We start from the raw sequence: 17,034 nt of genomic DNA, 5'->3' as shown, positions 1-17,034 counted from the left end.
GTGCGCCATAACCAACCATAGACACTCATAAACGACGTAAACAATAAACACTGATTATTCTACGTAAACATAGACTAAAAATATTTTTTAACCCTTTCAGACCAGAGTGATACTAGCCAGTATTTTTTTTTGCATTATGGATTCTATGATTTTTTATCATATTTTTACTAAAACAAAAAACAAGAAAAGTTATGCAGTTAACAAAAAAATCATATACTTGAGGAATGACATTGGGGCTTAGAGGGTGTAAAATAAAGGAACACAGTACCAAAGGCATATATCATTATTTCATATTTTAACAAACAAACAAACCATCACACCGTTTCCCCGTAAGGGTAGGCAGAGAGAATAGAACGCCACAACACTACCTTTTTTACAGATCTCGCTTCCTCTACATTCATACATCTTCTCATGCGAGCGCGCCGATTATTCCGACTTTTGACATGTCCATCTTCAAGTATTTGTTGGATTTGGTCATGCCATGTCTTTCTCGGTCTTCCTCTATTTCTGCTTCCATCAACATTCGCATTGTAAATATTCTTAGCCGTTCTTTCACTGTCAATTCGTTCTACATGTCCAAACCAGCGCAGAGTTCTTTTCTTGATTTTGTCGATAATGCTTGTCTCAGCCTAACATAATCATTATTTCATATTTTATATAGAAAGAAAACTAAAAAATGCCTACAAAATAAGTTCTTATGTTACATTGACAATACAAAATTTAAAAAAAAAATAACAAATAAAAGTTCAAAAAAAAAAATTATTAAGGAATTTTACAAAACAATTTCTATTTTTAAAAGAACAAGAGCCACACCACACTTCTAGCATTAAATCAGTGACCTGTGATGTACAGCTTACACTTCTGCTGTTTGTCAATCAAGGTAGGCCCATGCCTTTAACCATCATATCTGATATCGGCTATAGGACGCATGGCAGGCAGAGTACGGTGTTGTTTGGTAATGGGTCCTGCTTCATCCGCAAAACAAAAAGGCCGACCTCGTTTTTGAGTTTCATCTCGTATAGACATAAGCGCTTTAGCAATTTCCGCACGAAATTCTATCAAGACCTTGGATTTCTTACCTAATTGACATGAATGTCGTTTGTACAACAGCCAAGCATTGACCACGCTCATGTCAATTAGATGAAATACAATTTGAAGATATAATCTTTTGCTTCTTTAGTCTACACGGTAAAACTCAACATATTGTTGGGGTCAATCCCAACCATAAACCTATTATATTCGGCAATGATAGCGGGACACGGTACATCAACATGGACAGAATCTGCCTGCGACCATAGTCTTACAGTCGTTATAGTGTTGTGTCACAGATACAACATAAAATGGCTTCCGATCAAACCCGGAGTATCCGAAGAATCCTCTAAATATTCCGTCTCTAGATAGAAATCCTCACTGTCTGATTTCCACTAACACCGAAGATATCGCCCTCCAGCATAACAGTAATTTCCTCATGCGTCAATGCCATTTTTATCTGTAAAAAAAATGCACAAAGTCATATTATTTACATGTCTTCATAAAATTCCTACATATAAACCAATATATAAGTTTTTAATTAGTGATTTAAATTAGTACCAAATCACCTAGAAAGTTGGTATGTATCTAGCATACTCGTACAACACCCTTTTACTACCAATGTGATTCCTAATGTACATGAATTCGATGATCGAAAAATGATATATAAATAAATATTTATACCTATAAATATATTAGTTTATACATATATTAACCATTTAAAAATATTTACAATACGTAAAATTAATATCTTACCCTATAAAAAAGTTTAAATCCTTGTGACGCCCAGCCAATTTGAACCGCCAAAAGCATCGTTATAAAACCCAAATAACAGAACAAGCGTGGGCTACCAACATATAAACTATTTTCTCACGTAGAGAACATCTTTGACTAGATGTGTACAAAAAATGGAGTAAGTTGGTTAAAAATGAATGAGATATTATTATTCTTCGTGTACCTGAGGAATGACGCTGGTAGTGAAAGGGTTAAATATAAGATCCGCCTTAGTATACGAGTGAGCCAACACCGACTAGGGTCTTCGATGATACTATGTTTACTACGGTGAAGATGAAAGTGTATTTTAGTAAAAGCATGTTAGTGTAACAAGTGTCCTAACGAAGAGACAGGTACAACTCGAAACCGGTAGAAATCAAAACTAGGTAAGCGGTTATTTACTAATATTTACTAACATTAGTTAATAAATCTTGTAGCTAATTTTGACTTCATATATTATACAGTTCGTTTTCTGGCTCAAAATCCGTAATAAGTAATACATTTTGGAATAACAGCGCACAATACGGAGGGCGTATGCGCATGGACATTTTTGATAAAATAATAAATAAAATGTAGAATATTAACGACTAGGTATTGAGTGAGCAAAGGATTTTCGGACAACGAGTAATGTATGTTGGTAGATGGTGTAATAAGGTAAACAAAAAAAAACTATTTAAAGAATTTAAACGTAGCAGGTTTCTAAAAAAATATATCTAAAAGTGGAAAATTTCAAGCCGTGTTTAATAAATGAAAAAAAGGTGATATTTTTTTAATAAATAACAAAGCACGTGACGTGTTGCTGATAGTTATTTAATATGTATCTAATTTAATTACTTTTAAAACAAAAAAATAGTTTTTATTTATTTTGAAAAAACGACAGCAACACACTGTTTGAATTATTTTCATAAAATTTTCTAATGACAAAAAATATTTTTTAATTAATTAACATTTTTTAGCCGTGACGTACTGCCACCGGTGTCAATTGTGTGAAACTCTGGAAATAATGTTTGAACAATACGCTGTTTCATTCTTGGATATAAATGTAAAATATTAAAGTGCAAATACCTTTAAAAAGTATATTACAATTGTACTCTGTTCCGTAAACCATTCCATAATGTTTTATCCTTTTTGTGCATGAGTTTTTACTATTCATGGCGTTTTTGAAAAACGTATACTGTAGCAACATAATCAAAATAGCGAAGTATTTTTTCTTTCAGATTATACTACTGATATACTAGATCAACCTTTTTTGTGTGCGGGTCGTTTTTATTTGCATGAAGTAATTCTTATATATTTGTGTCCATCGAAACCATGATGAAATATGACTAGTCCAGATGAAAAAATTAAAAACCCTGTAATTCGTTTTTGTAAAAATCAATAAAATCAATTGTGGCTTTACAATAAACTTCCCAACACCTCTTGCAGCTACAGAGCGCAAGAATGGTAGTGATTCTAGAAGAAATATAAAAATATATATTCATTGTTAAGGTTCAATTCAATGTATCGCTGTGGATTAAAAAAACACTGGCTTAGAAACATATTTTTTTAAATTTAATCGACTCATGTACATGCATGAATATGTCAATTATCTAGTGCTAGCGCGTTCACAAAACTTACACAAATACATTTTTAATGTACAGAATATTGATTTGAAAACGTTAATATTAAATTTTAGTCAAATATGCTATGTTTTTTTTAATCCGTTTTGGATTAGAGCGAAAAAAAACAATCAGTAGGTAAAGAAAATGTCATATATTTATATAGTAAAAAATCCAAAAATATCTGCCGCAAACGGCGGCAGAAAACTAACCCTTTTATTACAATTTGAACGATATTTGACAATATATATTATTATAAATAAAAAAAGGACTCGTTTAAAAATAAATAAACATTTTCTTAACCCATTGCATTTGTTTTTCATATAAACAACATCCAAATCCAACACGGATTATGAAAAAAATATATGGCACATTTGGTTAAAATTTAGTATAACCTTTTTAAAATCAACAACCTGTAGATTTTAAATGTATTTGTGTAAGTTTTGCGAACGCGCCAGCTCTAATTGACCGACCAGTAAATACATGTTTGTCGCAGGAGGCAAACTCGGCAGTTTATAATGGAGTCCTGGTGCCGACCTTTATGCATGAGAGTGAGATATGGAATTGGAAAATGAAAGTAAGCTAATTTCTTACCAAATACGATCTCTCAGGCGAATGTATGCTAAAACAATATATTGAAGGTGAACATGTTAATTTATTTATTATGGATACGGCCTAAGTCAATTACAACAGTTACACGAAGAAACACACGCGTATATGCAAGAAACTGAACAAAAAGAACATAAAAATCTATGTAGCAAACAAGGGCAATATAATAATGCCATACAATATATTCATAAACACGATAAACATGTAAAATTTCGAGCTAAACCATGCCAATCCATCTTCATCCACTATTTTAGTGGTGATGAGATATATGAAAATCCGGAAGATCTATTCCAAAGAATGAAAAGTTGTGTGAAAAATTGACTAATCTACACATTCTGGACATTGGAGCATAAAAACAAAAGTTGCTATTAGAAGATTAAATGAATAGCAGATTTCGATTATGTCGAAATTCTTGCATTATATAAGGCTGAGACAGACTTAATCAAGATCCTTGCAATATGATGGAGTGCTGTGTTGGTTTGGACATGTAGAGCGAATGGATGTCAAAAAAAATTACTATGCGAATGTATGTTAATGAATTATGAAAATAAGAAAGATCGAAAAAGACATGACTTTACTTGAAGAAGACTGTCATTGATGAAAAAGACCGTCACAGAATCTGTCATTCAAGTCGAAATTTAGGCAAAAATTGATTTTTGTTTTTCACTCACACTTTCGAATAATATTATGCACGTGTGACAAGCACGGAGAAAAAACGTTATCGAAAATCGACGTTGACTTCAAAACCGGAGATCTATTAAAAAATCACTCATCTGTTAATCAACCAATAAAAGGCCGGCATTTGGGTCACGTGGCTAATAATCTGTCATCGCTGATTGTGACATAAAAATACCAAATCAGCTTGGTTTCATTATGTAAAAGAATTATTTTGCGCAAAAGCAAAAAATTTGCCACAGACTACTTACCTCAGTCAAAAACAGTTATGCTAGCTTAAATTCATTTACACGATAAATCGACAGATGCCCGTCTTTGTTATTACACTACACATTATTTTTTAGCTGGAAGTTTTATTATTCAATGGAAGGAGTGGAAGAATAGATTTAGTTAATGAATTTACGTAAAATAAAGGCTAATATTATCAAACGTCTTGCCGCTACAAAGCGCATAAAGTGATAAAATTCTAGCAACGAAAAACATTTTTTTTTTAATTCACCAAAAATAAAATTATTCAATAATGTCACTTTATGACATGTGCAGTGAGATATGTATTATGTAACTTTATTAATGTTTTTTGGTATATTTCTAACACACAAACATGTCTTGGATGCTTTTATCTTACGTTTAAGCTTGGAAAACATTCGGTGAACTGGTAATTATCTTGTGTTCGGTTTATTCGAGATTTTTTTTTAAAAAGGTTTTTTGAAAAAAATGGGTTACCATGTTTTGTTTGTCCAGCACGGTAAATGGTACTTCTCCATCGTGACCTCAGTGGTGACATCGGAGACATCTTTGAAAACACAGCCAAACTAGAATGAGCATTAAATGGTTTTATTTTTTAGTTGATTCCGAAAGCTTATATTTTTTGCCTCTAGATCGCCAAATCGAGAAATATCAAGTAGTCGATGTGTGTGTCTCCCCTTAAATGGATAAGAATTTTTGCAACCTTCTAAGTGAGTGTAGACTGAAAAATATTTTTCAGCTGCATAGATGTTCATTCATTAGTACTCCTAGATGTTTTAAATAGATTTCCTGTATTGGATATTCGTACCATTGACATAAAGAGAAGATACGTCAAACTTACTAAGGTTACCTAGTATGAATTATGAAAATACCTGCTTATTTTACGGGAAAAAAGGTTTTAAAATTTACGTTTTGGACACGTATGTATAGCTCGTATCAATACAATACTAATAAATATTATTTTAGTTTTCCCTTTAGAATGCGGTATAATCATGTTTTTTTTTTTAAATTGGACCCCGGCCTCTTATTTTCTATGCATTGATAAATTGATTGATATATTACATTAGGTACAGCAGAGATGAGGACATTTTGAGTATTAGTTATTCGTGAAGCTTATGACTTTTTGATTTTGTTTTCTCGAATGCCCGTTTTCTTCATCGTTCTCTACTAGTAACGGAACGCTTTACGTTTTCTATGCAAATATAAACAATTTTGACAGACCTGTCACCTCGACCTCATACGTGGGTACCGGTTAGAGGTTGCAAGTTGCGAGTTGCAAGTTTTGTATTACAGAATGAAGACTAAATAATCTGTATAGAATACTGAGAATTTCGTTTCTTAAAAAAATCTGAATTTTGCCATACGTCTTAGCTAAAATTCTGATTATTACCAGCTATAATTTAAGATGCACAATAAAAATGTATGTGTGGTTGTGTTGGGTGATATCGGAAGAAGCCCGAGGATGCAGTACCATGCATTATCTCTTGCTCGTTGTAAATTTGATGTTGATCTTATAGGATACTCAGGTTCCAAACCATTACCAGAAGTAATCGCCAATAAATACATTAAGATTACGAATATTGCATCAATTCCTGAATTCCAAAAATATAAAATGTTAAATTATATTTTAAAAACTTTTTGGCAAACAATAAGTCTTATGATGGCATTATTTTTAAAAAAACGAAGTGATTTTGTTCTTTGCCAAAACCCTCCAGCAATACCAACACTGTTTATCTGCTGGTTTTATTGTCTCGTGGTTCGGGCAAAATTTATTATTGATTGGCACAACTATGCGTTTAGTATAATGGCATTATCACACAGTGAAGATCATTTCATTGTAAAAGTGGCGAAAAAAATAGAGTTTTTCTTCGGTGCTAAAGCACATGCTAATTTGTGTGTAACTAATGCCATGAAAAGGGACTTACTGTACAAAAATATTGTGTGAGTTTCTTTACATAAATAACTTTAGTTATCATATAAAATGTGTAACCTAGTTCATTCATATTATTTAAGTCTTATAGCTCAATTTACATGTCAAAACTACTTCCATATTCGTTGAATTAATTTCACCACACATTGAATCATATCGCTATTATAAGGTAATCACGGTTGGTATTATTATTCTGGTAAGAAGCCCTGTAAATGCCTTGATAACTCATATTTGTTTCCAGAGCATCTCTATTGAGATATCAATAATGTTGTTATTAGACCAGCACGGGTAATTAATTTGTCTCTAAGTATTCATTTGTACACATTCAAATAATAAGAGATCACCTCTCATTGTAAAATATATATATTTTCAAATATAATTAATGTCAAAATGTTAAATGAATGTACTTGTAACAAATACCATTCAAAATAATGATCAAATTCATTAAAAACATTTGAATAAAATAAGTGGATATTATTATTTCAGACTTGTTGCTCTATGGAATAGAACAAATATACATTTATCACTCACCATTCTAATTTCCACACAGAAACATGTCGAAATGATGCTGTGTAGAATATATAAGTTTGATCGAAAGAAAAATAGTCTTTATAAAGAGAATATAGCCTTTATTTAGTTTTTTCCGAGTGGGATTGGAAGAATATCGGCTTTTCGACTTAAATCGATGTCTAACGCAAATATGACAATTTCAGACTTGTTTCCGTTTGAAATAGAGCAAAGATACATTTATCACTCACAATTCTAATGTCCACACAGAAACATGTCAAAAATAGCCCAAAAAAACTAGGTTTTTTTTTTTAAAATAAATTTGAGTAAATACAATTCCAGCACAAATTTAAAAGGTATTTTAATGAAAAAAATATACAAAATCGATTTTTTATACATTAATATTGTAATGACAAAATAGGCCAATCCTTTGACAGGCTATATCTCTGTTGCACCAATTTCTAGTTGTTTCCCTGTGAAACTGAGGCAGCGATATTTACCATGGCTCCATCAGCATAATAACTTCTTTTGTGCTGAATAAAATGTTTGCTCATATATATGGTGCCGCACAAAATGAAGTAAATATACCACTAACCCTTTTAAAATAGATCAATTTCAGGCTCTTAGATTTTACATGTTTTTAATTTTTAAAAAAGCTCTTCATACTTTTGACCACAAAGTCACCTTGTCAATGTAAGATTTCCTAATCTGACAATTGAGGATAGAAAGGAGTGGAAACATTTAAAAGAGGCCTATATCCCGCAGTGGAAAGAACAAGGCTGAAGAAGAATCTCTCAAATAAAAATTTGATATAATTTTTACAAATAAAACACACTCCCCTGATAAATATTGCTGTTGTTCTTTCTATACCATATAATTTATATGTTTTGTTGGTCAAATAAATTAATCTGTTTCAGTGCCAAAGTTCTCTATGATAGACCTGCTGGTATATTCCATCCGATAACAGAAAATGAAAAACATGACTTTATAAGCAAGATAAGTGTTCAGTATCCTGAATTTGCTGTTTCGGCGAAATCATATCTAAATAATACTCAAGTCACCAGTCATATTTCGACAATTCTAACTGATTGGGATGGGGTGGAGGTAAAGCACAGAGACCCGAGACCTGGTGTACTGTTTAGTAGCACAAGTTGGACTCCTGATGAAGACTTCCAGATTCTTCTTGATGCTTTAGGAAGTAAAATATTTTTCTTGCTATCAATAATATAAATCTATTTTTTTAAATTACGTAGTAACTTTGTCGTGTCGGATGTGAAGTAAACAACTGAAAAAAGTTGATTCTTGTTGTTGTTCCCGCAAACATTTTTGATTCATAATTCATTATTTAGCAATATCAAAATAATTGACAATATTTTGAGTGTGTTCAAATACTTTCAGATATCATTTAAACATTTAGGGAAGCCATCAACCTGCGGGCCACATGCGGCCTGCCAAGCTTTTATGTGCGGCCCGAAACACATTTATTATCAGAAATGTGATTTTAAACAAATCTTGTATTCCAAGATTTGAATATCTTGAGATAGGCACGAACAATCATCGGTCGTACAATCATCGCTAGAACTGACGCCGGCGGCATTTACCTTCCCTTTCTGGGCCTCGCGCTTAACTCGGGTATTGAACTCGTAATGCTTTTATTTGTTTAGTGTTAGTTGTTTCAAACAAGCTTAAGAGAATCTTTGTCTTAAATAGTAAAAAAAATATCCCTATTAAAAATCACACTTATTTTTAAATAAACGCTTGGAGACACAGGTTTAAGTTTTGTTTTTTCGTTATTGTATTTTGAGGTATAAATAAAATCATATTAGAAAATATGCTGTTGTCTGATCTAGTATTGGCTGGTATGTGGATAGCATCATTCTGTTTTATTAAAAAAATATGTTTGTTGTTCTATCAAATGGTAGCGCCCTTATTTCGAATGAAACAGTTCAAACCAATACTGTTTTTCCCTATCAGTAAAATATTGCAGCCCGCGTGACTTAGCAAACATATGTATGTGGCCCGAAAAAAAAAGGTTGAATATCCTCGCTCTAGGGTGTTTATTAAGATTAAGAAAAAAAAAATCTTTAGCTTTTACTTTCACAAAAATCAACAAATTGAATAAATATTTATTAAAATGTGTATCATTATCTAAATCCTTCTTCTCCCTATCCTTCCAAGTCAGGCCTGCATCCCATAGTTTACACATTAACTGCTGACAAATGGACAGTGGCTGTTTTTTGTTTTTATTAAATGAAAATTTATGAAAGGTAAATGCGATAGTTATTGAGGGCACATTTTGTTATCTCTTTGTTTTTTTTTTTCAATATGTAGGTACTTAAAAAATATTTTGCGTATCAAAAATATTTTTCATTTTGTGGTATGTTTACTTAAATTTTCTAACATCATTTTCTTAAAAAAAATTTTTTTTTAGATTATGATCAAGCATCCATAAAGAACATTGATTCTCTACCAAAGCTGATTTGTGTTATTACTGGCAAAGGTCCAATGAAAGATCATTATTTGAACTTGATTGTTGAAAAGCAATTGACAAATGTTCAAATTGTCACACCATGGTTGGAAGCTGATGATTATCCAACTATGGTTGCCAGTGCAGATCTTGGAGTTTGCCTTCATACGAGTTCATCAGGATTAGACCTTCCTATGAAAGTCGTTGATATGTTTGGATCTGGTTTGCCAGTTTGTGCATTTCAATATCATTGGTAAGTAAGCAGAATTTCAAAAAACATAAATTATTGATAGTATAGATTAATCATTGATGGATGAATGCATTGCATTATTGAACACTTTTTCAACAATATGTTGTCCAAATCCTTATTGTCAAATATATACTGTATCTTTACTGGGCTTTTATGTTTTTGAAATCTTATTGACTTTAAGATTAACAGTGTTTTTTGCACTTAGCCAAAGAGACTAGCGTTGAAACTTTTTTTTTTCATCAGTCATCTCTTCACTGCTGGATATAGGCCTCTTTTAATGTTTTCCAATCTTCTTTGTTTTGTGATTTTCTTGCCCATTTTCTTCCTGCGACCAATGTGCCACAGGGATAATATTGTCAGCCCATCTTTTCTGGGGCTGTCCTACTGCTCCTTTATTATCCCACAGTCCCTATTTTACAACTCTGGGTGCTCAATCTTCTGTTCCCTATCTTGCAACATGGCCTGCCCATTCCCATTTCAATTCACTATTTTGTATATAACTACTTATAATGTTTCCCTGGACATGGGAAGCCCCATTGAGGGAACATTATCTTTGATCTAAAAAATAAATACAAAAATTGTAAAAGAATAAATAAATTAAAGTGTATAATGATAAAAATGTATATCATCATTCCGTTTCCACACCTAATGGTGCATAGGGCACTGCATCGGTACACCCATTGGAGCGTATCTTGATCATTTTTGTTACATGAAAGTAAGATGATCAGTCTTACGCTTCAGGTACCAGTCTGGGACTATGAAATATTCTAGTGTAATTTTTTTTTATAAATAAATATTTCGTATCAACCATGTCGGGAATCGAACTTGAGACCTGTTGCATGGAAGGCAAATGCGCTAACCATTACACTACAAGGCCAACAATTTATATACTTGGTAATAACTTTTAGATTGTCAGCTCAAATCCAATCATAATCATAATTCCCTTTCCACACCTAATGGTATATAGGATAGGGCATTGCAGTGGTATACTTATCACAGCGTATCTTGATTATTTTTTTGTCACTGTTCGCGCCAGCTGGTGCAGCGTTCTCGCTTTGACGCTCTCGCCAATCTTGGGTGGCATGCGAACGAGGAAAAAGACACACAGCTTCTTCAAAATATTATTTATTTTCTAAATTCCGCAATGTCACATAAATTACAACAGAAAACAGTCAGCTCAAACAAAACCACAGGGTAATCACACCCTCACACTCGCAACTCGTAACACTCGAGGATGCGTACAAGCCTCGCCTGTCACTTAGGACCTTCCGTCCTGGTCTCTAGAGGCTCACTAATCAATATCACAGAAATAACAATTATTGCAACTGTTCTTAAAGAAAATCGCAGTTTCTTTAAATTATTACGTAGGGAACCACATTTACCTAATACACGTAACACTCGAGAATGCGTACACTCCTCGCCTGCTATGGTCTGACTTTCCGTCAGCAACTCTACAAGCGCACTTGCAGACTTCAAGAAGAAGACTAAAGCTTGTTTCTCTCTTACAAGCTTTCCAAAACCTATTTCGATTACATTCTACAAAAAATAACGCTGATATATTAGTGCCAAACAAAATATTTCTAAGACCTTTTCAAACAATTACAAAATTTCTCTTCCTCGATAAATTAAATTATGTGACATCCCAGGACAAAAACAATAAATTAAACTAGGATCTTAATACTTCAGTATAGGACAAATGTCCGGTTCTTTGAAATATTATATAAAAAAATACAAGGGTACAAAGTATACACAGTAAAATAAATATCTCAACTTCAGTAGACAACATTTAAAAGGGCATAAAACAATAATTCACGATATACGACACTTAAAGAAATGAACTTGTTGCAAAGCAGAACAATAACATCCAAAATTGCTAGTCCGTAGACAAAATTAACCAATAAAGCGTTCTTTGTAAAGCATTATTTTAACCTGCCAAATCTTTGGAACGAAGTTGTTAGTGATTTGAATGCGATCTTTACAAATATATTATTTATAAACGAAATATTGATAAATTTAGTTTTGGCCCCAACAGTCACATAGAGGTAAAATGATCAGTCTTACGCTTCAGATGCCATTCCTGGGTCTATGAAATATTATAGTCTAAAAAACAACATTTCAAATAAATATTTCACGTGGAACATAAGACCTTTTGCATGGTAGGCAAACTCGCTGACCATAACACCACGAGATAGACAAATACTCCCACCCTCCTAAATCCTATAGGAGATAAATATCTCAATAGAAGAAATGTGAAAATGTCATAATTTATTATATTTTTAGCTTGGCACAAAAGCTTTTCTCTCTTTTGTACAAATATTTACACACAGTAGTAAATTTCTCGTCGCCAACTAATATCATTACTTTATTTTAAAAGGCAACTAGTATTTCTGTATTGTCAAATAATATTTTTTTTTATCATATTTCAGCTTGGAAGAACTTGTAAGAGATGGAGAGAATGGTCACACATTTGAAAACTCAGAGGAGTTGGCTCATTACATAAGAAAATGGTTCAAGGGATTTCCAAACAATGCTGAACAAAATAAAATTGTGAAGAAATATAAAGAGAACATCAGTACATTTTTCAACCAAACATGGGAAAGCAATTGGGAACTCCGTGCTAAATCACTTTTTTTGTAATATTTTAATACTTGATTATTAATACAATTTTTTTTATTGCAATCAATACAATATGACAAAAATGTATGTTATATTTATGTAAAAAAAAAAAATATTTTCAAAAGGTTTATCATGTATTTCAAAGACTTCCTTGCGTGTTTTTTGGAGGACGACCAAAAAAGACGTGGCATGATCAGATAAACCAAAATATTAAGTCTGGTCATGTCAAAAGCAGGCAGAACCGAAGGGCATGTATGATAATATGTAGAAAAAGCTAGGAATGTATGCCAGGATAGATGTGTGTGGCAGTCCATCCTCTCTGTCTACCCCTACGGAGAAATGGTGTGATGGTAATAGTATAATAATTCTGGGACAACTATGATTGATGCAAATTGTAAAAATAAGTATGAAAATAGTATCATGGGAAGGTCTTTATTTTATTTTACATGTGTTGCATCATTTTTAATGGGGCTCTGGCCTCTTTAAAATAAAAATGCAAAAATAATTACCCAAAATCCAATAATAATTGAAGTCCAGTATCTGAGAATTTTTTATTGATCTAGGAATATTTTGCACACCAAAACATCTTGCTTTGTTCTTCTCAGAAGAGAACACTGTCGATTCCTTGACACACCACATCGTTCTTCAGGAATTTATTTTCTGTTTAAGCTGCCAAACTCGCGGAACTCTTTAAACTGGCCAGTAATCAAATAATATGTGACTAATTGCTTTTATTTTAAATAATGATAACCAGAAAGTAAGTGCTTCGAATATGAATTTATTTATTTGTACATCTTGATAATAGAACAGTTCTGTTCAGAAAGCGGTATTTTGTAGTTTTTAACAAATTATCTACTTAATATGAAGCAGCCCCTATGGTGCTATGACTCATCATGGAGGTTCCAGGTTCGATTCCTGATGAAATGAAATGTGATTTTCCTCGAGCTTGGATGTTCAGTACTGCAATTTATCAATGTTATTGGACCTGCTGTGCTGCAAAAAAACTTTATTTATTTATTTATGTATTACACAGAACAAAATTAATGTTATCTGATAATTAGATTGAAACAGTAATATTATTTTTTCGGTAATGTGCTATATTTCGACCAACTGAGTAACATGCCCTTAATTTTCAACCAAAATTATTAATTTATTTACTCATCTAAAAAGTAATGTTGGTTAAAAAAATAACAAGCTATCAAGTATATTATTTGAGGCCACCATGTTCACTGGTGTAAATCTATAATACTTTGCAATATGGGCCCAATGTAGGTGAAGTGCACAGACATTAAAGGAGAAGTAAACTCATTGCTTATTTTAAATTTCTGTATTCACTCTATATTTTTTTAATTCTGGTGAACAAAACATAAATCATAATTAAAAATATCAAAACAATTTCGGAAAAAAAATAGGCAAGCACTTAGAACCGAAGCTCTGAAAACAAGTTCTGCCAGCTGGCCCATTCCACCTGCAGTGGGCTAGTGTATGGGATGCTCTTCTCAAGTGTTCTCAATCTATGCTGGAATATCTTAATCTGGATAAAATCCAGTACATGTCTATTGCTGCAACATCACTGTCTGAATCTTGTGGCTTGCATTTATTCACCATTTAGGATAAAATAAAGATGTTAAAACACAAGAGGCATAGTAAATAAGAAAACATTTTGTATTATTTAACTTTTTATTTGAAAATACACATTAATATAGCAATAGCAGACCATTGCAGATCCAGCAAATAATGGTTATTTTGAATCACAGGACCTTTGTACTTAACATTATGTTTACAACTATTACACCAACAACTTTTCGATTTCTTGTTGAATGTTCTGAATTTGCGGTTTTAATTGAGATCCTTCATTCACTGTGACCGAGCACGCTATGATAGGTCGAGAAACTCCACACGCCCGACCCAAAGCTTGCTTGGACCGCAAAAACACATAAGGTACATTTTTATCTTCGCATAGCAATGGAAGATGTAATAATATCTCGAGGGGTTCAGCGTCAGCAGCCATTACGATGAATTCAGACAAGCCTCTGTTCAGCGTTTTAGTAGCTTCGTTTGCCCCCTTTCTTATTTGCTTGTAGTTCATAGCCTGTTGAACCAGATTCAGAATTTTAGACGTCAAAGTCGCGTCTGCAAGGGGATATGCCTTGGGATTTACTTCTTCAGTCTGAAAAATAAAACACGTGTTAGCCAATTTACAAAACGACTTCAGGAGAAAATGAGTTCATAAAATGCAAGATTACCATATTTCTTGTTTTATATCAACCTCTCGGCGATATTCTTCGCTTCACTGAGGGGTAGAACTTCAAAGTTTTACAGCTAACAGACACTAATCAACGTACCTCACACAGTAAGTTTTACTTACAGATTTTTTGTTTATAACCTACAAAACTATCAATGTGATATGAACAAATGCGACGGTATGAGACCACGCGTGCCGAAGTAATGTCAATGTGGGGCTGCCAGTAATAGTAAGTGTTGTCATATGAAAAAAGGAACTGATATTTTTTTCGTATATTAGTCTATGGAGTTTCTTCTTTTTTTTATCCCATTTTGATTAGTCGGGCAGTGCAATTTACAATCATCCCCACAAATAATATCCTATTTATCTTTATGAAGGGTTCTATTTAAATATTAATCACTATCTATAAAAAATACGATTGAATTAAACCCCCTACACATTAGCATATTATTCTAGAGAGGTAACAACAATACGTAAATATTATTTATGCATACTTTAGACATCACGTAAGTCTATTTTTTTAAATAATTATTTTCGAAAAGCCTCGAATTAAAATTTACACGCTAATTTTTTAAATAGAGATAGGGGATAGTCAATCTGATATGGGATGTTCACTTCGAATTCTCAAAAATCTCAGGAAAATTATCACTAAATGGCATCCGAAAGAAATGTAATCAATTTTTTTTTAAATAGTTAACATTTTGCACATGGGATTCTGGAGATGAATTTTGCCAAAAATTAAAACATCAATCAAATAAAGCAATAATTTTTACTCGCATAATTAGCATGTTAACAAATACAAGGTGTTCTTTAAACCCTGTCACATCTGAAACCACGATGATCAGTATAGGCAAGAAAACATATTAGCATATTAAAAAAAATATTTAAAAGGAAGAAAATTTTCAAAAATGAAATATTTAAAAAAAACAAATGGTTGCTTACTTCAACAGGGGAGAAGCAAGAGGGGTGCAATCGTGCAGTTCAGACTCCTCCTCACCCCTCCTCGTTTCTCCCCTGCAGAAGAAAGCAACCATTAATTTTTACACAACATTATTTTTTGGTATGTGTATTTTTGTACATACACAAATCTGGATTTCTCCCGAGGGGGAGTAGGTATTTATTTTTTATTAATATCCCTACAGAGATGAGGTAGAATTTTTTCAAATTCAGTATTATGGATATTCGAGCGTTTACAGGGCTTATGACCTGTCATTGGCTGGGTTAAGTGGCCACTTTACGTTTTTACAACATTCCCCATTCCGCTTATTAGCGAATATCGACACAGGTAACATTTTGATTTTTGTATATATCTTATTAAATGAGAAACCATTCACTAGCGTGTTGGAGCGCCATCTATGTATTGATATTGAAGTTAAGTATTTTTAATTAGCATATTACTTTATTTTATGTATTTAAGACTCTTCCGAGTTAAATTAAGTACTAGTAATCTACCAAATAAAATTAAGTACCATTAATTTTTATCTATATTTTATTTTTTAAGATTTTAGTCGTTCTTAAAAAATATTTTAATGTGCCAATATGTCTTCTTGCTCATACTGATCATTGTGGTTTCGGATGTGACAGGGTTTAAAGACCACCCTGTATGTAAAATGAGAATGATAAAAATAATATATTAACAACTGATAAAAAAACAATAATGTAAATATTTAGATTATTATAATTGTCATTCGTCTAGTTATATATTACCAATATTATTAGCATTTCAAAGTTAGGGCCATTTTTAACGAGTTGTAAATAGCTCACTATTAGAAAATGGAAATCAAGTTGTAGTAGAGAGGGGTTCGAACCTCAGACTTCTGATCCGTAAGTCCACGTTACTAACCAGGGGACCTGTCTCAATGTTAAGGAAATTAAGTCCATGAGTTTTTTTGCATCAGCTCGAGTGGCACCCAAACATCGAGCTTTTTTTTAAATCCAGCCTTCTGCAAATAGTCCAAAATGGTTTTAATATCAATATTCAGCTCTTTGGGGATGCTTTGACGCGACAAGTTTTTATCAAAAGTTGCTGGAATATTGTTTTGTCAAATTTGAAGAGACAAATTTTGACAAAACTTGCTGGAATCTTGT

At 32.5% G+C, this 17,034-nt stretch overlaps 2 protein-coding genes across 2 annotated transcripts; one reads left to right on the top strand and one right to left on the bottom strand.

The window, feature by feature from the left end:
• The first annotated feature begins 6,147 nt into the window (after positions 1-6,147).
• Positions 6,148-12,829, top strand: Alg1 (ALG1, chitobiosyldiphosphodolichol beta-mannosyltransferase). Its single transcript, XM_088233737.1, has 4 exons — positions 6,148-6,872; positions 8,286-8,566; positions 9,800-10,088; positions 12,512-12,829. Exons 1-4 carry the CDS (start codon positions 6,337-6,339, stop codon positions 12,720-12,722), a joined length of 1,317 nt encoding a protein of 438 aa, XP_088089863.1. The 5' UTR covers positions 6,148-6,336; the 3' UTR covers positions 12,723-12,829.
• A 1,533-nt stretch (positions 12,830-14,362) lies between these two features.
• Positions 14,363-15,158, bottom strand: hoip (NHP2-like protein 1 hoip). The gene is made up of 2 exons (XM_088233738.1): positions 14,948-15,158; positions 14,363-14,871 (listed from the first exon to the last, which is right to left on the bottom strand). The coding sequence occupies exons 1-2, from the start codon at positions 14,948-14,950 to the stop codon at positions 14,491-14,493; spliced, it is 384 nt and encodes a 127-aa protein (XP_088089864.1). The 5' UTR covers positions 14,951-15,158; the 3' UTR covers positions 14,363-14,490.
• Positions 15,159-17,034: the final 1,876 nt, after the last annotated feature.

This window comes from Micrasema longulum, unplaced genomic scaffold (assembly GCF_059751315.1).
Source record: "Micrasema longulum isolate JH-2025_06_02 unplaced genomic scaffold, ASM5975131v1 h1tg001144l, whole genome shotgun sequence".
Lineage (NCBI taxonomy): Eukaryota > Metazoa > Arthropoda > Insecta > Trichoptera > Brachycentridae > Micrasema > Micrasema longulum.
Note: the sequence above shows the minus strand (reverse complement) of the source record. Positions and strands in the feature narration are given on the sequence as shown.